This window comes from Dysidea avara, chromosome 3, assembly GCF_963678975.1.
Source record: "Dysidea avara chromosome 3, odDysAvar1.4, whole genome shotgun sequence".
In the NCBI taxonomy this organism is placed as follows: domain Eukaryota; kingdom Metazoa; phylum Porifera; class Demospongiae; order Dictyoceratida; family Dysideidae; genus Dysidea; species Dysidea avara.
The window spans coordinates 38,977,356-38,999,212 of NC_089274.1; the positions used below are offsets into that span (position 1 = coordinate 38,977,356).

The following is a 21,857-nucleotide window of genomic DNA, read 5'->3' on the forward strand; positions in this document are numbered from 1 at the left end:
TGGGCGGATATATGATTTATACAAGTTGATGAATGTAGCATGGTCGAAATTCTGAAAAGTCTTGTGAATAACTGCTAGTAGTCTGTTAGCTTTCTTGGCAACTGTGGTGGTATGATCATGAAACTTTAACTGATTGTCAATCATTATTCCCAAGTCCTCACAAGATGTAATAGTAGTGCCATCAATTACATATTCACCAAATCCGTGAGGTTTACCTAAGCGTAACCAATTACACTTACTAATGTTGAACTTCAGTTGCCATTTCTTAGACCATGCAAAAAGCAAATTTATATCTTGTTGATGTTGGCAAAAGTCGTCCACAGTCCTGATAGTTCTGAACATCTTCACGTCATCTGCAAATTGAAAAATGGGACTATTAACTATTAAGGGCATGTCGCTGACATATATATTAAACAAAATAGGGCCCAAAACAGAGCCTTGAGGCACTCCACTACTGACACTTGACCAATCTGATGCATGACTGTTCAGTACAACTTTCTGCTTCCTTCCCACAAGAAAATTCTTCACCCACGCTAGCAGCTTGCCAGATATGCCACACCCTTGCAACTTGGAAATTAAACGGTTGTGTGGGACGGAATCAAATGCCTTAGCAAAATCAAAATACAAGATATCAACAGAATGGCCATCGTCAAGCGCTTTGGTCCAATCGTTCATGGCCAATAACAGTTGAGTTGAACAGGATCTTCCAGGAGTAAAGCCATGCTGATGAGGAAGTATCACATTATTAGTCATCAAATGTTCTTGGATGTTGTCTTTAATGATGGATTCCAAGATTCTACAAATAGGCGAGGTCAAACTAATAGGACGGTAATTGCTAGCATTAGAGTGATCTCCCTTCTTATGTACTGGAGTTATAAAAGCTTCCTTCCAGTGCTTTGGTAGTACTGAACACTCCAAGGACTTGTTATACAGGAAAGATTAAGGACTACTTAGCTCTTCAAGTGTGCACATTCTTTTAAGCAAAATAGTGGCCAGCCCTCTGGGCCAGGAGCTTTATTGGGGTTCAGCTGGGTCAGTTTGTCAAACACTATTGCTGGAGTAATTGTGATGTCTGTAAGTGAAGAATGGCAACCATCTAATTGGTACTGGGGGATTGATGTACGGTCCTCTTCAGTAAATACACTAGTGAAAAATTTATTGAAAAGCTCACACTTTTCTTGATCTGTGTCAGCAGCAGAATTATCATCACGTCGTAATGAATTAATTGATGGGCGTGTCTTGAGACGTGTGAATTCACATATTTCCAAAACTGCTTAATATTACTGGTTCTGTTGGATGCTAAGTTAGCCTCATATTTCCTACAGCGTAAGTCAATGATCAAAGCTTATTTTTCGACTTTGACCGAGGACGAAGATCGGAGTACAGGATATATTAGAGTGTCACCCCTTTGTTCAACCCAGAGCTACAAACCTAGCCAGACCACTACTTTTTCTTTGTGTGGGCGAGTGTCATGCGCGCGCCGTTTACAAAGCTGGACGAAATTAAGTTCTAATAGGCCAGTTGCATGTAAGCAGAAATATTTTGATTAGATTTTTAATTGCATATTGCGCAACCGTGGATGCTGTGGATGCCCAAAAAAATGTACACGCGTCATTGAGAAAACCACGACTGCCGTTACAAAAAAGTCGATTTATACGGTATACCCTTATTTTCTGAACAGATTTAGATGCTGCATTAACCACGGCTCCTTCTGGTGTTGGTCCGAGTTGAATACGAAGAACTATTCGAAAGTTACGAAGCGTTAAAAGTGTGATGCCTGGCCAGAAGTGTTGTGTGTGTGGAAACAACCAAGCATTAGACAAGACTGCCAGTTTCCATCGCTTTCCTGACGACAGGACTAGGAGAGCTATATGGCTCGACGCCTTTGATATTCGTGAGGAAGATCTAATAGTCAAAACGCAAGTGGCAAAAATATGCTTTATTACGCGTATTTAGTTGCAGCGCAACCTTTGCCCGCGAGAAGACAAGCGCTACTTACAGTAAAGCACCACCTTACATTAAGCACCAATAATACTTCCTGTAATAGATTTTACTATGGCTTTCCAATTGCCACAACGCAAAAGCACGTCATCTGGCTTTCCCACCGTAACCAGATCCGGCAGCTGCAGCGTGGTAGCAACGGGCTACAAGCGTCTGAACAGACTCGGTAAGAAATTGCAATGTGGTTTTAATTTGTAGTACAAATTTGTTTCATACTGTTAAATGTTTGACAGTCAGCTGAATAGTGTAGACAAATAAATAGGTACAATAATGGCGTAGTAAAAAATTGTGCACTCTGGCTGTAATTCACACATGCTGTCATGTTAATAATACAGTATTATTTAACACATTTCAATGAACAATATAAATTTAGTTGACTCCCTGTGTCAGGATATGGCTACTACTGAATAAGCTGGAAGCAGAAATCTGTGCTGCGTCCTATGTGGGAACAAAGACAATCAAATGACTAGTTACACCAATTGGGGAACTGCAGAAAGACAGTTTTTAAGTAAGCACTTTAGTGAATCTCCACCTGAAGAAAGTAATATTTGTAAAAAGCATTTTATAGAGGCAAAACGATACCACAATAACACTCAATATATACCAATATGGAAAAACATTGACACCACACTAACAGCACCAACATCTCCAAATTTTTGCATAAATCCTGAGTGTACCAATAGATTCAGCGACAAGCTTATCAAACCAGCCTTTGCTAGTATTGCTGATATGAAAAGACAGCTTGGGGCACAGGCATCTACAAACACGCCATTTCTTCTGTGCCCAACCTGTTACACCAAACTGTACCGTCTCTGTACTCCTGCACAAAACTGCTCCTCTTGTGGAGCCATGCCAAAACCTGGCACTAAATTCTGCCGTCATAGTCCCAATTCCTTACTTGTATCAAAGTACATTAAGGATTCCACAGGAACTGACATAGACATAAGACCAGAAGACAGGATATGCACTTCTTGTTATAACTCACACTGTACCATCATCAAGTCTATAAAATGTGAACAAATTGGGTCAGATGAAATGCTGGCAAGATCTATTGAAGAATGGGAAGATACTAAGACAGCTCACAACACTGATAGACTAACCAGTGCTTTATTAACATCAGTACTATTTGTTGCCAAGAATTTACTTCCACACATGGCTGTTTTGCTTCCTTGGGTATGTACTGTTTTTCTTCAATCCTATGGCACTTCGCACAGTGGAGACATCAACTTAGCAGAAGTTGTACTAGAGGTGGGAGACGGTAGTGTTCATTTTTCATCACGTTGGCTGTTGCACCAACTTATCATTTACCTAGACATGTGCATGATGCATAAGTGTATGCATATGAAATTTGGTACCATTTTGTATCGTAAAGGTGCAGATATATTAGCCACCTTGTCTTGGGCACTTAGCAATTCACAGCTAGCAAATAGTTGTTGGATCGAACCTGAAATCAAACAGAAACACTCTGATGCAGATAACACACTTAAAGAAGCAAGCCATATAGTTAACAATTTAATTCATGATGAAATTAAAAGGATGTCTCAAGCACAAAAATCATTTGATTTTACTTCACTAAACATCAATGAGCAGTTAGACAACATAAATCCACTACTGTTTGAGTTTTTAACTTCCATAACCAACTCTGCCAGAGAAAGAGAAATCACCGATAGTAATGAACACATTAAGAAAATTCGTCTGTTTTGTATTTTAAGCCAGTTAATGTTCTGTACAAATCCTAAGAAGCCAACACCCTTCCATGACCTTATTGCTGACATTACAGAAGTTTGTGGAGGGTCACGCCAGTTAATAAGGATACTTAATAGGTTGGGTTGTTCAAGTTCTACAGATACCCATGATAGGTTTGTTACCGAGCATGCAATGGCTAGACGTCAAGCTAAAGTCTGGGATGAATTACCTAGCAATGTTTTTACTATTGCCTCAGTTGACAACTTTGACATGTTGCAGAGTTATTCTGCAGTGTATTGTGGTGATCAACATCAAGTTATCATGGCACTACTGTGCAGTTGGTACAGCCTCACCCTAGCCATTTTGTGGTTTGCTCCAACCCTTCTAACTTGACACCATACACCATCACAGAACTACCGCAATCACAGCTACCAGACAGTGTTCGTCAACAACTGCCAGCCACCACCGTCCATGTAACACCACCATCCACAGTCCATCAATCATTGTCCGCTGTCCATCAATCACTGTCTGCTGTCTGTCAACTACCTACTTCATCTCAATATTTTCATCAACAACAGGTCTCACCTGATGGCTTGCCAAACAAACTATGTGAAGTTGGGCCAAAGCGTCAAAGAACTGTGACAGTCAACAAGTTGAAATCAAGTGCAGACAACAGTACTACAGTGCAAAATTTACACACACGCACTCTGTCAATAACACTTACTTTAAATGAATTCCTTCAAAGTGCAAACCAGATTTCTGAAAGAAATACACTGTACAATAACTTGTTTTCTTACATTCTTCAAAAGTTCACTCTACATCAACAATCAGGCTGTGTCCAACAAACACCACACTTTCTGAGTTTTGATCATTCCTGCATGAAAACAATAAGCAAGGTTTGCAAGAACCATCGACAGTATACCTCATGGAACTAATAAATGAATATCCAGACTGTGCTGAAAGTTGCTAGTAGCAGAAGATTTACTGGCCAAATTTGGTAATGTCCAACAGGGATGGGTGATCTTAGTAGGTGATGGTAAATCTTACAGACATCTGATGGCCATTAAAAAACAATACAGTTCAGCACTAACAAAGCTACTACTTTTCCCAGGCGACTGGCATATACTCAAAAACTTTCAACCCATTTTGATGAAAATTTATTTTGCAGCTGGCTTACGGGAAATAGCAAAAAACTCTGGCTACAACAGTAGCACACTGAAGTCAATAGAGCAATGCTCCAATTTCAAACGTACTCACAATTTTTTGCTGCAAGTGTGGGAGGCCATGTTCAGGCAGATGCTAGACACTTACTTAGCTAGTAAACCCAACAGTATCACAACAGATGCCAACTGCATACTTCAGTTGAGTATAGAGACAAAGAAATCACCATTTCACACTATCAATAGGATTCGTGAGCTAGTGGAAGACACCCACACTGATGAAAGTTTTACACAGACCAAATGAGTAAGGCTGACAAAACTTGGAAGCTCTGGAATCAATTTGTTTTTAGGGACTTTTTAAGCTATTATGGTCTCTATTTATCAGTTAGATGCAGCAACTGGGAGCTACGCATAGCAAGCTTGAAGCAGATGGTCCCTGTATTCACAGCATTTGATAGAGAGTATTATGCGAGAATCATCCCTGACCACCTAGCTCAGGTTCTACAGTACCCACCAGAAGTTTTACATTGTTTCAAGAAAGGAGCATTTACAGTGAACTTAACAGGACACCCAACAAGAGCAGTTGCTCTTGACGAAGCACACGAAATGTGTATTAATGAAGATTTAAAAATGGCTGTGGTCCGCTCCACCAAACCGTATCTTCAGAAAACTAGCTTGTTTTTCAATTATCACATCAAATGTTATAAAAACATTATAAATCAACTTTTCCCATACTTAGACAAGCAAACTGAAACATCTGCCCTTCTTGATAGTTCCCCCCAGGCTAACAGATTTGAAGACAACATAAAACGTATGTGTGAACTAATAGTTACCAACAAACTATTTCATGATGACAAAAGCAACTGTAGGGGGTTGATGAATGTATTTACAGGCCAAATAGCAACACAAGAGCAAACCTGTGACATGTTAACTTTTTACCAGACCGGGGAACAGGCATTTTTGAACTATGTAAAATATCATATTTTACAGTTCCCCAGTGCTCAGAAAGCTCCTTTGAGGCAACACAAACTAATTACAATGACAACTAAAGCCATGCGAAAAACCAGATTCACACCTAAGGAGATGGAAACCAAGCAAGTCAATAAGTGTTTGCGACGTCACGTTGCATGGCTCAGCAGCAACAGACAGCTACAGAGTATCCAGGAAGAGCAGTACTCTGAATTACCTCGTGCACTGTCAGATGAAGCTGGACACCCACACCGAGGAAACAAGAGTACATGGACTGACAAGCTACTGAATCGTTATTAGATGGCAGACCCCCCTGTGTTTTTGTCGTGCTTACCTTCAACACCTTCTGTTGTTATCATTGATGCCATGTTTATGGTAAACACCAAACCACTACACCAAACTAAGTCTTTTACAGAATACACTCAATTTCTATTTAACCAATTTGTTTTGAAGCACTTTAAGGCAGGCACACTGGAGGTACACCTAGTTTTTGATAAGCCAGCCAAACAACTCTTTAATCCTAAACAACCAGAACATATGAAGCATTACTCTGCTAGCAACAGTGAACATCAACACAGTTCAATAAGTCCACATGCTAATGTACCTACCAAATGGCAAGAGCACCTTCAGTGTCAACAGTGTAAAAGATCTATTGTTGAAGCTGTTGGACTCAGTCTGATGCAGAATGGACGCTTTCTTTTGATGGGCCAACAAAAGCTGATTTTAGCTGGGTGTTTTTCAGGTTCTGGTGAGAATATTGCTTGGCTGTTGCAACCTAGTGAATTATTTGCAGAGCAGCTGGAAAAGTATTATTCGACAGCTGGAGAAGCTGACAGCAGAATGTGGAGACATGCAACACAGTCTCAGGCTGACAACATTCTTATCTATTCACCAGACACTGATGTGTACAACATAGGGTTAAGCTACATCAATCAACAAACCACTACCTCCTACACAGTGCAACTCAACACACCATCTTCAAGTGAACATAAATACATCAATCTCAACAACTTGAGAGCAGCACTGCTCAAAGACCCAGATCTGAGTAATCTTCCACAAGATGGGCTTTGTAAGATATTACAATCACTATTTATTTGCACTGGGTGCGATTATGTTTCTTATTTCAAGTCCATTGGCAAAGCAAAAGTTTTAAACAATTTCTTTCAACATGCATCATTTATAGCTGGATCTAATATGCCAGGGAGTCGACAGAACACTTCACAAAGCAACAAAGAAATCGGTTTTTTATCTTTCATACGGCTTGTGGGGACATTTTATTTCAAAAAGCACTTGAATGCTTTTGTGGCACTGAAGGGACACAAAACCCCAACACATTTGTACAATTCACTAGAGGCTTCATTACAACCAAGAGAAAAACATGAGAAGTGGTTGCAGAACATTATAGAGGTAAGTAGTGACCGTATACTAAATGAAGAAGACAGGGTACCAACCTTTTCATCTCTCTGGCGCCATTGGCAGAGATCCTGCTGGATAAGTCAGCTGTGGCAGCAATCTTGTCAACATGACATCTTTATGGCTTTGCCATCACCAGAGAGCAGTGGCTGGCTATTACAGAACAACAGTACTTACACAATCGACTGGGAGGCGCATGAAGTTCAACAGAGAATAAAACGTAATATTGATTTTTTAACTAAAGGATGCAGCTGTAAAAAGGGCTGCAAAACACTTACTTGTGGTTGCAAGAAAAGATCATTAACTTGTGGGCCTGGATGCCTATGCCAGGGTTGTGTTAATGTCAATGTACAACAAATGGGACACTTACCTGAGGATGATGATGATGAGAACAGTAGTAGCAGCAGTAGCGATAGTGAAAATGAAACTGATGAGACTGGGAGTAGTACGTCTGAAAATGATGAGCAACTAGAAGAAGAAATTATCACTGATGATGACTTTTATTTTAGTACCTGTGATTATGGCATTGTATGATAGTTTTATCACTCCAATAATAGTTTGCAATTGTGTGTAGTGCATGATAGCCAGCTACTTATACTATATCTCGTAGCAAAACATAGTACAAATTTGTTTCATACAAGTACATGTAGCCATACTGCTTACATGAGAAATACATACATACCTCTTCGCTTTTAAGAGATCAGATTTTGTGCATTCCTTGCCTTTGGTCCACAGAGAGGTGAAGTTTGGAGAGGTGAAATTCGTATAAAAGTTTGTTTGTAACATACTTCCAATTTGCTGGTTCCAACAAGACCTAACTTATACAGTCGTCTTCAACAACTATCTTTCGACAATTTTATCGGTGAAAGTGCATCTGAATCTTACAATTACAGCACTAATTTACGCTTCGACATGGAACACCAATATCGCCATTTTCTACATTACGTAATAATTGCGCTGCAACTAAATACGCCCGTTTTTTGCCGCTTGCGTTTCGACTGTAAAACTCAGTTCTAGGGTATGCTCTAGACACTTTCCAGGAGGGAACTCGAAGAAGAAGCCGAGTTTAAATCTTGGTACAGTAGTAACTACCTACTAGTCACGCTGTGGTATGGTATAGCTAATATATTTAAAATAGCTTTACACATTTTATGCTGTTGTGACAAAAGTAGCAAGTTATGTACCTACCATCTATCTTTGTTAAGCCTCTGCCCCCACCCCCCAACCCTGCTGTGCTTATTGATGAATAAAACAATATTATATTAATAGCTACAAGTGACTTGATCAGGAGGGAGTGAACCCTTGGATGCACACTGCCCCAGTACTGGCCATGTGAAGACAAAGTGGGGATGTGCAAGAGCAATAGCCTCACCACTGGGGCATAAGTATTCGTTCTAATCCCTTACTAACCCCCTGCTTCATGATGAGACCTAGATAGGGTCCGCAATGCGAAAAATCGATATCCTTCAATCAACTACCTAACTATTGTCATGTCCTAGGCTAAGTGTAACTTGAATAACACCAGCGTGGCAGCCAAGTTTGTTACTTTCTTCTGGTAGAAAACGATACAAATGTCTTAAAATCACGTGATTTTTCGCTGCAGCGGTTCGTAGGGTTTTTCGTATGCCACGATATTCACTCTCAACATTGTTCAAGTAGTCTATCATCAACTCAAAGTATTGGTGGTTTGATTTTATTGGTCAGTTTCTGGTGGCAGCACGATCTGTGCAGCTTTTTGACGACAGACAAAATGTTTCTTCCTCTGGAGCACAGGACAAGCAGAGCAGCAACTGCGCCGTGGGTCAGCAATGACCAGTACTAGGTAAAGTACCTGCATGCGGAGTATGGTTATAATTGAAGCTTGTTAGCCATCTGGCTGAGCCATCTATATGCTGAAATTCGGCCAAAATTACGCGATTTTTGCGAACAAATACCAGAATGGTTGATACATCAGTGAGACAGTCTCCAACAGCAAGGATACGAAGCTTATAAACACCTAACAATACGGCTATCTCGCCCAGTAAACGCATAGAGCAGTCCAATGCATGAAATAGGCACTCACGTGATTGATATTCAAATCTCCACTATAATCTATTCCAATGATCTTAAAATCACTTGGAATCAAGTGACAATCAGTTTGTGTTCGTTAGGTTCAGCATCTCGACTAGCCCAGCAGTCTAAGACTCTTCCTACGATACCATCATAGTACAAAACACACCTGCACTGGCCCAGACCACGCCTGAGTGAACAATTAACACAAATATTTACAAAAGGAGCACATTGCATGGTTCCTATTCAGCGATTTCATGGGTATTTCCGCAATTTGAATTTCAATCACGTGAGTGCCTATTTCATGCACTGGATTGCTCTATGCGTTTACTGGGCGAGATAGCCGTATTGTTAGGTGTTTATAAGCTTCGTATCCTTGCTGTTGGAGACTGTCTCACTGATGTATCAACCATTCTGGTATTTGTTTGCAAAAATCGCGTCATTTTGGCCGAATTTCAGCATATAGGTGGCTCAGCCAGATGGCTAACAAGCTTCAATTATAACCATACTCCACATGCAGGTACTTTACCTAGTACTGGTCATTGCTGACCCACGGCGCAGTTGCTGCTCTGCTTGTCCTGTGCTCCAGAGGAAGAAACATTTTGTCTGTCGCCAAAAAGCTGCACAGATCGTGCTGCCACCAGAAACTGACCAATAAAATCAAACCACCAATACTTTGAGTTGATGATAGACTACTTGAACAATGTTGAGAGTGAATATCGTGGCATACGAAGAACCCTACGAACCGCTGCAGCGAAAAATCACGTGATTTTAAGACATTTGTATCGTTTTCTACCAGAAGAAAGTGACAAACTTGGCTGCCACGCTGGTGTTATTCAAGTTACACTTAGCCTAACACATGACAATAGTTACGTAGTTGATTGGAGGATATCGATTTTTCGCGTTGCGGACCCTAACCTAGGTTACAAGCTAAATGATGTACTTGGAAGTGGGTCAGCCAGTACATGTACATGTGAGTCTGTGTCAAAAGCCCCAATACTGGAATAACTTTGTAGATAAACCATGGATAATCCCCCTGTGGGTCCCGAAGTGATACTGTGTGATAGATATACTTGAAAATGATACTGTGTGATATACCATATTTTGTTGTAGGAAAACGGTTTGCTTCTCCAGCCTGGCCCAAGAAAGGAAAGAGCAAAACAACGAGTGGATCAAAGAGGGATCATGATGTCCAGTTCTTCACTTAGTCTTGCAGGTAGTAGCAATGTAAGCTCACCAACGTCAAGTATTCAGCCTCCGGCTCCCCAAACTCCACCATCCATACTTACAGCATCAATAATATATTGGTGAACAGCTCCTCACAAGTAACTACGAGGTTCATGATTTACCATCTCCTGAGCGAGAAGAGGTACCAGAGCAAAATCCATCTGTTACTGCAGCTCTATTGGCTCGCATTGAATTTCTTGAAGCTGAGAATGAGCGGCTTAAAGCTTCTAAGCCTGCCAGACAACACCTGAGAATTAATGACATAAAACAGGATGATAAACTCATTCAGCTTTTTACTGGTTTTGCATCGTACATCATGTTTAGTTCATTTTTCAACTTTTTGGGACCTGCTGTACATAACCTTAACTACCGGGGAGTGAAGGAAGGAGACCGACAGAGGACACGCAAAAGAAAAGTAGACCCTGAAAACCAACTGTTCCTTACATTAGTGAAGTTAAAGCTCAACTTAAGACTGAGGGATTTAGCTTTCAGGTTTGGTTTATCCTTTTCACAAACTTCAAGGTATTTTACTACTTGGGTTTGCTTCCTTTACCACCACTTGAAGGAAATAAACTGGATACCATCAACTGATCAGGTGTGGTCTACATTACCACCTATATTTAAGGAAAGATACCCCACTACATACACCATTATTGATGCAACTGAAATTTTTATTGAAACACCTACTGACTTACACATGCAATCTTCCACTTGGTCCCAATATAAACACCACAACACATTTAAATGTTTAGTGGCTTGCACACCAAATGGAGTAATTTTCTTTGTATCCCCTTTGTATGTTGGCTCAATTTCAGATGTAGAATTGACAGAATGTTGCGGTTTACTAGATATACTATGAGACAAACCAGGTGTAGCAGTAATGGCTGACCGAGGATTTACTATCAAGGATACTTTGAAGGAAATGAACATAGAATTAAACATACCACCATTTTTGCAAGACAGGCAGCAACTCACAGCAGGAGAGGTGGAAGGGAGAAAAATTGCTTCTGTTCGTATACATGTAGAGCGTGCTATTGGGAGAGTTAAACAGTTTTCCATACTGAAAGAAACTTTGCCATTATCAATGGCAAGACTTAGCAACCAAATAGTATTTGTTTGTTCCATGTTAACGAACTTTTTACCAGCATTGGTACCCATACCAGAAGAATCCAGTGAGGCAATAGTAGAATATTTTAGTCAGCTTAGTAGCGATGATGACATGGACTTGATGGATAGTGACATTGACATGGACTTGAGTGGTGGTGACAACACCAGTGATAATGAGTAACTTAGACTAGCTATATAGAAGTCCCAAGCAAGTAAGTTCCCTTACTATGTATAAATAATGTACTATGATTATTTTACTTACAAGGGAGTTCCTATACTTTGTATGAATAATATAACACTATGATTGTTTTAATTTTCTTATAGGCAGTTGTACACAATTTAAGGGACTTACACATTCTGGTGCAATACAGTCATTGTAAAATGAAACTAATTTAGGTAAATTATCAGTCCAATACTGGTGATCATAAGGAATTCGCTGGATGCTCATACCTTTTGGTGTGTATACAACAAAGTCGCACCATGTACGCTCTCCACCTGGATTTGGGAATAATACGAATGACTCCTTTTCAATATCAGATCACCATCACCTCCTATGGTAAAGTAAAAGGATGGGTCAGCAGCAGCTTCAAGTGGGGTTTTGTCTCTTGCAGAATATGGACATTTGATTTCAAGGAATCCATATGGGTTGTGGTGATGCGATGGATCGTAAACTGCTCCATCAGGTGATGCTCCTAGAAACGAGCAAGCAGGATTTATAAGAAAACCTGACTTAGTAACTAGAAATTCTGGGTGTCTGCTAGCTTTTTGATGCTCAGTATATCTTGCTAATGCCAACTCCTCATTATCAATCCCATAACGCATAGCAGGACTTAAGAAATCAGTTGGCTTGAGGATACGTAAGACCAACTTGTCAGGAGGAGTATTAGGCCTCCATGATATCACTGCACCAAATACAGATGCTGTTAGGCGATACCTACGGACAGCAAACCACATTGATGACATTCTCTGCTCTCTTGTGTCTCTCTATCTGTCTTGCTTGATCAAGATTTACCTCCAGACTTTGTTTAAAACACTCTATAGTTCTCTGTAGATCTTGATCATTTGGTACATTGAAACTGTCTGGTTGTTGTGGTTGAGCATGTGAATCAGAACCGACGTAATCAGTATCAAGTAAAAGTGACACACCTAGGCCTTTTCTTTTAACATCACGTAAAAGTTCAGGCAGCTTTAGACCAGCAGTGCCTCTAAACTCCACTGGCCTAGGATCATAATCTTCTAACTGTTGCATCTTCCGCTTGATAGGTTTAGCATAATCATGCTTTTGGAAGACTGCATCTGATACACGCAAGTTACTTGTTTTCCGAGCTTTAGGCTCTTTCCAAACACATGGTTGTGATGTACATGGAAGTTCATTGTTAGTTGATTCCATGATAGGCATCTGTAAACAAAATGTCTGCTTCATTGCAAGGAGGGCATGAAGTATAGCTGACACACGTGTACAACTTGCAGACTTCCTGCAATGAACAATTATTAATTTTGCATTTCTTGACCATTGATAAACATACCCTGCAGCACATTCACAAGTTGCTGTCAAAATACTAGCGAGTTCCCCATCACGTCCAAGGAGCAAGTAAACTTTGTAAATCTCCTTCTTCATAGATGCCTTCATAGAGCATCTAATGTGGCAGAATTCAGGATGGTTTACATTGATCTCTAGCTGTTCCAGCTGTCGAGATGCCCAGTGCTTATAGCCTCGTGTGAGAGCTCTAAATGCACCTACATCACCTTCTCGACCCACATGACCGGCCAAGTACGAGTACAGCAAACCTAAAGAGACACAATTAATATTTTGTGTACTGATGTATCTGTATGCGTCATATTTATACATGCAATTTATTATTACATTAAAAAAAATCACAGTAACTAACCATTTGTAACAGTTGGAATGAGTAGACCAACATTTGCAACACTGTCCTGATTTACAGCTCTCTACCCGGATACAGGAGCTGGTGGCAATGGAAGTGAGGCTACTTGTTTTCCAGCTTCAGCTAGTGCCCTGTGTTTCTTATAAAGGTATGACCCATCAACATCTACCAATGGTGCTGCCTCTTGCTGGGCTACATACATTCTAAGGTATAAAAAAAATTATGCCACTGCTGACTTACATTAACAACAGCCCATAGCTTGTTCGATTACACCATGGAGTTTATATTCCCTATCTATAATCAAGGGTTCATAATATATATACTAAGGAGAGTATCATACTCTCATATACCCCTGTAGAAAGGCGTATCGTGAAGTTATGACGTAACACTTCTGAGTTCGCCCGTTTTTCTTTGTGTAATTAATGATGTCATTAGTTGAACATGGTATCGATTGAAAGCGTGCCTACCAACGTCGCTAGCAACCAAATTAACTCCAGCTCTAAGCGTTTCTCACCCAACTACAATCATTGCTTCATGGGTTAAGACCGCTTCGTAGGCGTTTCTTACTAGGCCATTCGCGAATACGGCTATCCTGAGCGTCGCAAGTGTGAAACGGTGCTAACGATTCTTGCACTTTTAGGGCTTCCTGTACGTCACAAACCACATCTTGTCGTTACGTCATAACTTCACGATACGCCTTTCTACAGGGGTATATGAGAGTAGGATACTCTCCTTAGTATATATATTATGAACTCTTGCTATAATCTATGCTTATTCACAGAGTGAGAGTATTAAAGCAACAACTAAGACACTGCTACAAATGGCAGTTGCCAAACTAACTTACCTAGCAATAATTCGAGATTTATTCCAGGATTTTGGTACTTTAATACCACGACACAGCAACCACCAGCGAAGAGAATCTGCCTTGTGCTTGGAAAACGGCTCACTGAGTTCGGATCCAGGTAGAGTAACTCACCTAAAACCGGACGGGCTCCAAAATCGGACGTAATTACTCGAGCTACAACAGGGATTTTTGAACAACTCATATGTCTTTAGATAGTTCAAGGCTGTGGGACTTTGGGCACCAAGTATCAGCTTTCTCGACTTCTTTGTCTGGTGACAGCAACCCTACAAAGTCATTTCCGATTAATACGTATAATCGGAAAAACAGTCGATTCACGGACACTCACCGTCTACATATCAGACTTGCATTCAATCAACAGTTTTCTACCTTAAAGTAGTAGAGTAACTCATCTACTTTCTAAATATCCCTGGTTTATTAAATCAAATCCTTTTAATCACGAATTACAAATCAAATAAAATGAGACGTCACTGGAGTAATAATCGCACTATGAATTTAAGTATACGGAAACTTGATTAAGTATACGTTGTTTGAGATACGTATACGGGAAATGTTCACCGTATACTTTTACAAACACCGTTTACTTCCGTATACTTAAATTCATAGTGCGATTATTACTCCAGTGACGTCTCATTTTATTTGATTTGTAATTCGTGATTAAAAGGATTTGATTTAATAAACCAGGGATATTTAGAAAGTAGATGAGTTACTCTACTACTTTAAGGTAGAAAACTGTTGATTGAATGCAAGTCTGATATGTAGACGGTGAGTGTCCGTGAATCGACTGTTTTTTCCGATTATACGTATTAATCGGAAATGACTTTGTAGGGTTGCTGTCACCAGACAAAGAAGTCGAGAAAGCTAATACTTGGTGCCCAAAGTCCCACAGCCTTGAACTATCTAAAGACATATGAGTTGTTCAAAAATTCCTGTTGTAGCTCGAGTAATTGCGTCCGATTTTGGAGCCCGTCCGATATTAGGTGAGTTCCTCTATGTCGTCGCACGACAGTGTTACTTCAACAATATTTGAATTCATCGCTTCGTAACTTTCGAATGGTTCTTCGTATTCAACTCGGACCAACACCAGAAGGAGCCGTGGTTAATGCAGCATCTAAATCTGTTCAGAAAATAAGGGTATACCGTATAAATCGAACAGGATGGACTTTTTTGTAGCGGCAGTCGTGGTTTTCTCAATGACGCGTGTACATTTTTTTGGGCATCCACAGCATCCACGGTTGCGCAATACGCAATTAATTTTTGATTGCATTCTTGAGGTCTTACATGCAACTGGCCTGCGAAAGCTCGAACTAAAGAATCGTTTGTGAGATCGTTTGCCACTTGGGGTCTATCTGTGCCTTGTACTGAAAGGCGATTTTAGTTCTAGCCACGGAAGACTAGCTACCTATGTCTATTACATTTGGGCAGTTGAGTCAAGATGCGACGGATCGTGCTGTTGAGTACGGAGTGATATTAAAGAAAGAAACATCCGAGGAAACATCTACTGTACAGCAGAAGGTCATGCAGTTATTCCCGATCACTTTGTGGCCCTCTGTATTTCCTAAAAAGCACTATAAATTTCTGTTACAAGTACAAATGGATTACAACCTTTTAGTGGACAAACTTAGTGGTGACGTGCTATTGATGGGATCTTTACAACGGTCAGTTTTCAGCAATACTCAGTATTACAGGAAAACCATTATTGATAGCTATATTCATTTCAAAGTGGATATAGCGGTACCGGCACCGGTTTAGGCCATTCCAATTTGTTTTTATGTTTCTGGTCATCTGAAGTTTAGTTTTAGGTGCGGGCGGGCGGAATTCAGCTACAAAACAACAATGAAGTGACTGCTCAATTAGAGTATTTTTGTGATTTACTGACTGTTCTATTAGAGTATATCGATCCGTACTATGTACTCTGCCCATTTCTTGCAGGTTTTCACTGATAAAATACATATAGTGACACGTAAGCAGTTAGATTTAACATGTTTGTAGCAAACCTATATTTGTTTCTGAAATCTAGCTTTTTCAGAAATCTGATGCGGCATATTCCCCATGTATTTCTGGAATTTCACTTTCTGTAAAAAAGTATGCGGGCGGTGGACCAGAAACATAATTACCAATTGGAGTGGCCTTACGTGAACGGCTATTTTACCGGCAGAAGTCCATCCGGATTTCAGTGCTGGACTATCAAACAAACCAGTTGTCTCTAGGCGAGCTAGAGTTGGTACGCGTCCAATATGCCCCGAGCATTCGACTTTAGGGCACGCGTCTAGTAGGTTCCCCCAAGCATTCAACTTCAGGGCACGCGTCTGGTAGCGGGTTGCCCCGACGGAGCATTCAACTTTATAGGGGATGCGAAAAGTAGTTCCTTAGCGTTAGGGGTAGGCTAGGGTTCAGCTTTGGTTTCTTCTTCACTCTTTTTATATATAGAAGTCACTTCAGTCGGATGTTTATAAGGTAGAAACTAAGGGAGGTGAGTAGCTGCAGCACCATTGGTATAATGGTTACGAGTATTGCTCATGAGTACGGATGCCCGGGTTCGAGCCCCTGCTGAGACCTTCTTAGGTTTTTTGTCTAAGTTTTTTTAATGCACGTGACTGCCGGCACTATATAACTTGCCTATTCATTTTCCCTGGTAATAGTGGTTTCTGTATATGAACATATGAACAATATGACTTGAATGTTCCTTGTGCTAGCTGTCACATGTGTTCAGTGTGTGCTGTGCACTGTGGCCAGTATCCGGAGTTTCCCTGCAATATTTCTGAATAAAACACATATATTGGTATTAGAAAATTGTTTCTTGTGAATATTAATTGATTCATGAACCATGGTAGCTAGTGGTTCATAATAGAGATTGCCTATTTTTTTCCAAAATCATACAGTACGATATAACTGTATAGTAGGGACCACAAAGAAGTAGGCGTGGCCCACGAAATAATATCACCCAAAAACCAGCCTCAATTTTCCTTTACGACGATGAGGCAGTATTGGTGAGGAAAAACTAAGCCCAAACAAACTTTCAGATCGGCCCGAAACACTTTCAACAAGTTGCTACAGAATTTTAAAATTTTTTATTCAACGGAATTTTCTACTGACTGACTAAGTAAGTAACTGTCTGACTGACTGATGCTTTCAGACAAGTGTAACTCGATAGCGGCTAAGGCTACGGGTTTGATTTTTTTCACTGTTCAACATCGCTTCGGCCCGACAGAGGCCTTTTGGCATACCGCAGTACGTACAATGCATTCTTCATGGACTTACCAGTGTCCTCCTTTGTGTCCCATTCATCTTTGCTGACAGGGAAAGGTGTTGATTTGGCGCAAGCACATGATGGCTTCCCTTCGAAACGGAAATCGTCCGTATTTTTCATCATGGCTATTTTGATTGCAGAGGTGCTTTTCAAACAATTCTAGATTCGTATTGCTGTGTAACGGGTTGAACATAGCCGGCAGTGAAGGGTAATGGATACTTCACTTTTCAGATGATAATTAATAAAATTGGGGCGCGGCACCATTTCTTTTGGTATGCGTAGATTGTAGAGGTGCTTCTGGGAAAGTTCTTGATTCGAAATGCTGTGTAACGGGTTGAACATAGCTGACAACAAAGCATAATGGATACTTAACTTTTCAGACAATAATTGATATAGCGGGGAGGCGCGGTGCCATTTCAGATGCGGTATGCGTGGGTTCACCAGTCATAATAAAATTATTTACAAAAAAAGTTAACAAACAAATGCACGAAAAAATTTGGAAATTTCAGCTAGACTAGGGACCATAGCACATTGATAAAAAGCACTGAAACAAGTTGGAGTAGTCCATGATCCATGATATTAAATCACAGTAAAACAATAAGAACTGTTATATCCCTACTGTGCTCAAGGAAATGCACAGTAGTGATATAACACTTCTTATTGTTTTACTGTGATTTAATATCATGGATCATGGACTACTCCAACTTGTTTCAGTGCTTTTTATCAATGTGCTATGGTCCCTACTCTAGCTGAAATTTCCAAATTTTTTCGTGCACTTGTCCTAATAGAACACTGACTTAACTAAACACCATCTTAGAAATTTCCAACCTCAAAAGAAACCTTAGAAGTTAATTTGGAAGAAGTTTAGGTCCACTAGCAAAGATGAAGTCAAAAGGACCAGATAAAAGTACTTTTTTAAAGAACTGAAATCTGCCATTTTGATCCATCAGTTTTGTTCATCTTATTAATTTTTCCTCAGGGCTAGAGCAAATTGTGAGTACTTTTTGGGGATAAAATCTACATAACTTTCCTTCCTATGTCTTTCTTCACTATAGCAAAGCAGTATGGTAGGGCTGTGTGATAATAGTAAAACCTGTATCTCGATAAGTGACAACCATTTTACCTCAATCATCAATACTATCCCGATAATGATGTAGCACCACAGGACTGTTGTAAACATATTTGTTGACATAGTCACATAGTGTTTGTTATGTCAGAATTTTATTGCTTCCCCAACTAGTTTTGACACCTTTCCTCAGGTTTTCCATCTGATTATGGTTGATTTACAATAGATTACGAAGATTTATTATTATCTTGATAAGCAAATTCATCATCTTATTTATGATAGGTGATATAGGTATCTTATAATTTTTTATCTAAATTATCTCCCAGCCCTAGTACAAAGTACATTCAATTGTAAGGAAACAACACACTGGTGTTTAGCTAATTGCTTAACATCTAATGTACATGATTACTAACTTGATATACATGCTTAGCACTGTGAATATCAAGCACCACCGGCACCTGTTATTATCATGTAAGCTATCCATATTTATAGAAAATAAAACTAAAACATGGGAATATGGATCATGGAAAAGTACTTAGCTACCTATCCCTGATTTATGAAAACTAATGTTTATTTTCCTTAGCCTCTACTGTATCCATTGAGTCTGAATAGAGATCTCTGTGTGTTTAACATGCTGGCTTGTTTGACTCTTGTTTCTTAACTTTTTTTCAGCAATCTCTATTCCCATGTTTTAATTTTAAAATATTTTTACACTAGTTAAAAATTATAGCTAATTGTTGAACTTAGCCTACTCAATAGGTTACACAAAATTAATGACTTAGTGAACTATAAAGCCAACAGAACATCTTCATCTTTAGCAATGGTTACAACTAAAGAACACTACGAGAAGAGCCTCTGCAATCACTCCAGTCACTATGGGGAATACAGACAATTTCTGTTACAAATGTAGGAAGCCATCATTCTCCAGCTACTGCAAATCAACACCTTGTACTGTCAGTGAGAAGAAATGGGACACAAAGGAGGATAAAGTTAAGTCCATAATGTGTATATTTATGTACTGTGATATGCCAAAAAGCACCTATCGGGCTGAAGCGATTGAAAAAAAGTCAAGCCCGTAGCCTTTTAACTGTTATCAAGTTACACTTGTTTGAAGGCATCAGACAGGCAGGTGAGGGGGTGGGCAGGCAGGCGGGCGGGCGGGCGGGCAGGCAGGCAGTAGCTTATAAGAAACATTTTTGGCCACTCTGAAAAGCATTTTTGGGCTTGATTCTACCTAGCCAATACTGCCAAGCATGAAGATATTGTGAGACTGGTTTCTGGTCAATTTTTTTGTGAAAAAAGTTCGAATCTCCATAATCCCTAATATACATTACTACTGTACTGTATGATATACTACATTTGTTTCTCATTAATGCATTGTTGAGCACAGATACAGTGCTTTATGGCACCTTCTCTTCCCTTTGAAGTGAAGTGTGAAAGTGGTACATAGAATAGTTCTGGTCTCCACTTAACCTTAACACAAATTCTGAAGTTGAGAAATCTAGTCACATTTTGTCCAGGGTTGTCATCCACTAGGTTACATGTGATGAATTCTTTGTAAGCCTGATGTATTTAACTGCACTTGATGATGTACATATATTATTAGATCTGAAGCTGTTCATTGCTGGTGATATTGTTATAAAAAAGAGTATAATAAATCACGGTCTTGTCCTCCAGCCTGTTTGCAAGGGGTGGCACCTATATATTAGATATTAGTGTCAATAAGCATCAGCACAGAGAATATGAACTGGAGAACAAGACTTGAGCTGGAGTACAAATCAGTTTTAAATCATCTGGAGAAGTTGTATGTCTCTGACCTGGATCTGTGCCCACTTCTGCACTTCTCTGTAATGCATGTCTAATTGCTACCTACCAAAATATTCTTAGTACATGCCTCTCTTAGGGTTAGACTCATCTGATTTTACTATCCAGGTCAGTGGGTCATCTGGGGGGTCATTGCAATACAAATTAAAGTGATGAAACTAGTGACAGGTTAATCTAATCTCTTTAGCCAAGCAAATAAACAGCAGTAAACCAAGTAGAGATTTAATTACTTTACACGTCAATTGATGATCTCCCTAACATGCGCTTTATCATTATCCCTACCAGAAAATTCCTTTCCATTTGTTTTTGTCTACTTTTTATACATTCGAAGAATGTATAAAACTGATAAGATTTCTAGTAAGCACATGTGTACTTTTTTGTGAGGTACATTATCTAATCATATGTGATTTGACTTAGTTTCGTCGTATTACTCATATAAGGATGTGTCCTTATATTGGCAATGTTGTCAATAATGCCAAACTAAAATATGTATACAATGCAGTGTGGCTTCTTGTATAGTTTACTGGGGTGCCTCAAGTTAACCTGGACACAATGCATTGGACAGATGTAGTAGTTTAAGTATATAGAATAGGTGTAGCAATTAGTGACATGGATTTTCTAGGATTACTGTTGGAGCTGTAACCCAAGAAATGGCTTTACACACATCAGTGCATTTATTAATTGAGCCATTAATGATAGGGTTTGAAGTGTAAACTATCTCTATGGTAATGAAAAGTGTATTTTACATGTTTAGTAATTATTAGATACCTTACTTTTATGGAACCCTTGTGTGTGTGTGTGTGTGTGTGTGTGTGTGTGTGTGTGTGTGTGTGTGTGTGTGTGTGTGTGTGTGTGTGTGTGTGTGTGTGTGTGTGAGTGAGTGAGTGTGAGTGAGTGAGTGAGTGAGTGAGTGAGTGAGTGAGTGAGTGAGTGAGTGAGTGAGTGAGTGAGTGAGTGAGTGAGTGAGTGAGTGAGTGAGTGAGTGAGTGAGTGAGTGAGTGAGTGAGAGTGAGTGAGTACTTGCATATGAAAATGCATGTGTTTTTTTTTGTTGTGGGAAGAAAGACACCAAGTGACATCCGGTCTATCAAAACTGACACATGCATGTGATCAAGGAATGTGGCATGTCACAACAGTGTGCTATTAACTAATGACAACAATTTTATTTTAAAATACAATTTTATGCTCACATGACTCCATATTCCCTTCTCCAAATTTATACAATGCATGCAAATGCTACAATAGATTGGTTATCCACGTGTATATGGTATATACCAACTTTTACTGTAATTATACTGTACCTTAGAACTCAAATATCATGTTTTCATAGATATACATACCAATGGACATTCTGAAA

The 21,857-nt window shown here is 39.6% G+C and overlaps 2 protein-coding genes and 1 long non-coding RNA gene across 5 annotated transcripts in view; 2 read left to right on the plus strand and 1 right to left on the minus strand.

Moving 5' to 3' along the window:
* Window positions 1-2,183: 2,183 nt before the first annotated feature.
* Window positions 2,184-7,696, minus strand: LOC136250920 (uncharacterized). 3 transcript variants are annotated; one of them, XR_010698817.1, is made up of 7 exons: window positions 7,600-7,696; window positions 7,508-7,550; window positions 7,268-7,382; window positions 3,357-3,445; window positions 3,102-3,309; window positions 2,987-3,049; window positions 2,184-2,439 (listed from the first exon to the last, which is right to left on the minus strand). It is a non-coding gene; the product is annotated as an uncharacterized lncRNA (long non-coding RNA). The 3 variants fall into 3 exon arrangements; XR_010698818.1 differs by having other exon boundaries at window positions 2,184-3,049; window positions 3,102-3,243; XR_010698816.1 differs by having other exon boundaries at window positions 2,184-3,049.
* Window positions 7,697-10,301: 2,605 nt separating this feature from the next.
* LOC136248506 (uncharacterized) lies at window positions 10,302-11,364 on the plus strand. The gene is made up of 3 exons (XM_066040281.1): window positions 10,302-10,328; window positions 10,392-10,505; window positions 10,594-11,364. Exons 1-3 carry the CDS (start codon window positions 10,302-10,304, stop codon window positions 11,362-11,364), a joined length of 912 nt encoding a protein of 303 aa, XP_065896353.1.
* A 4,299-nt stretch (window positions 11,365-15,663) lies between these two features.
* Window positions 15,664-21,857, plus strand: part of LOC136250925 (glutathione synthetase-like) — a 32,120-nt gene continuing 25,926 nt past the window's right edge. The window contains exon 1 of the mRNA XM_066043271.1: window positions 15,664-16,018. Coding sequence (XP_065899343.1) covers window positions 15,765-16,018 — 254 coding nt within the window. The 5' untranslated portion in view covers window positions 15,664-15,764. The remainder of the gene's footprint in view (window positions 16,019-21,857) is intronic.

Bases quoted from the DNA above. Each gene is read 5' to 3' on its own strand.
- LOC136248506 (XM_066040281.1), top strand. From the start codon at position 10,302: ATGGATAATCCCCCTGTGGGTCCCGAA. The intron at 10,329-10,391 runs GTGATACTGTGT...ATTTTGTTGTAG, and splicing joins ATCCCCCTGTGGGTCCCGAA to GAAAACGGTTTGCTTCTCCA. The intron at 10,506-10,593 runs GTAAGCTCACCA...ATTGGTGAACAG, and splicing joins GTCTTGCAGGTAGTAGCAAT to CTCCTCACAAGTAACTACGA.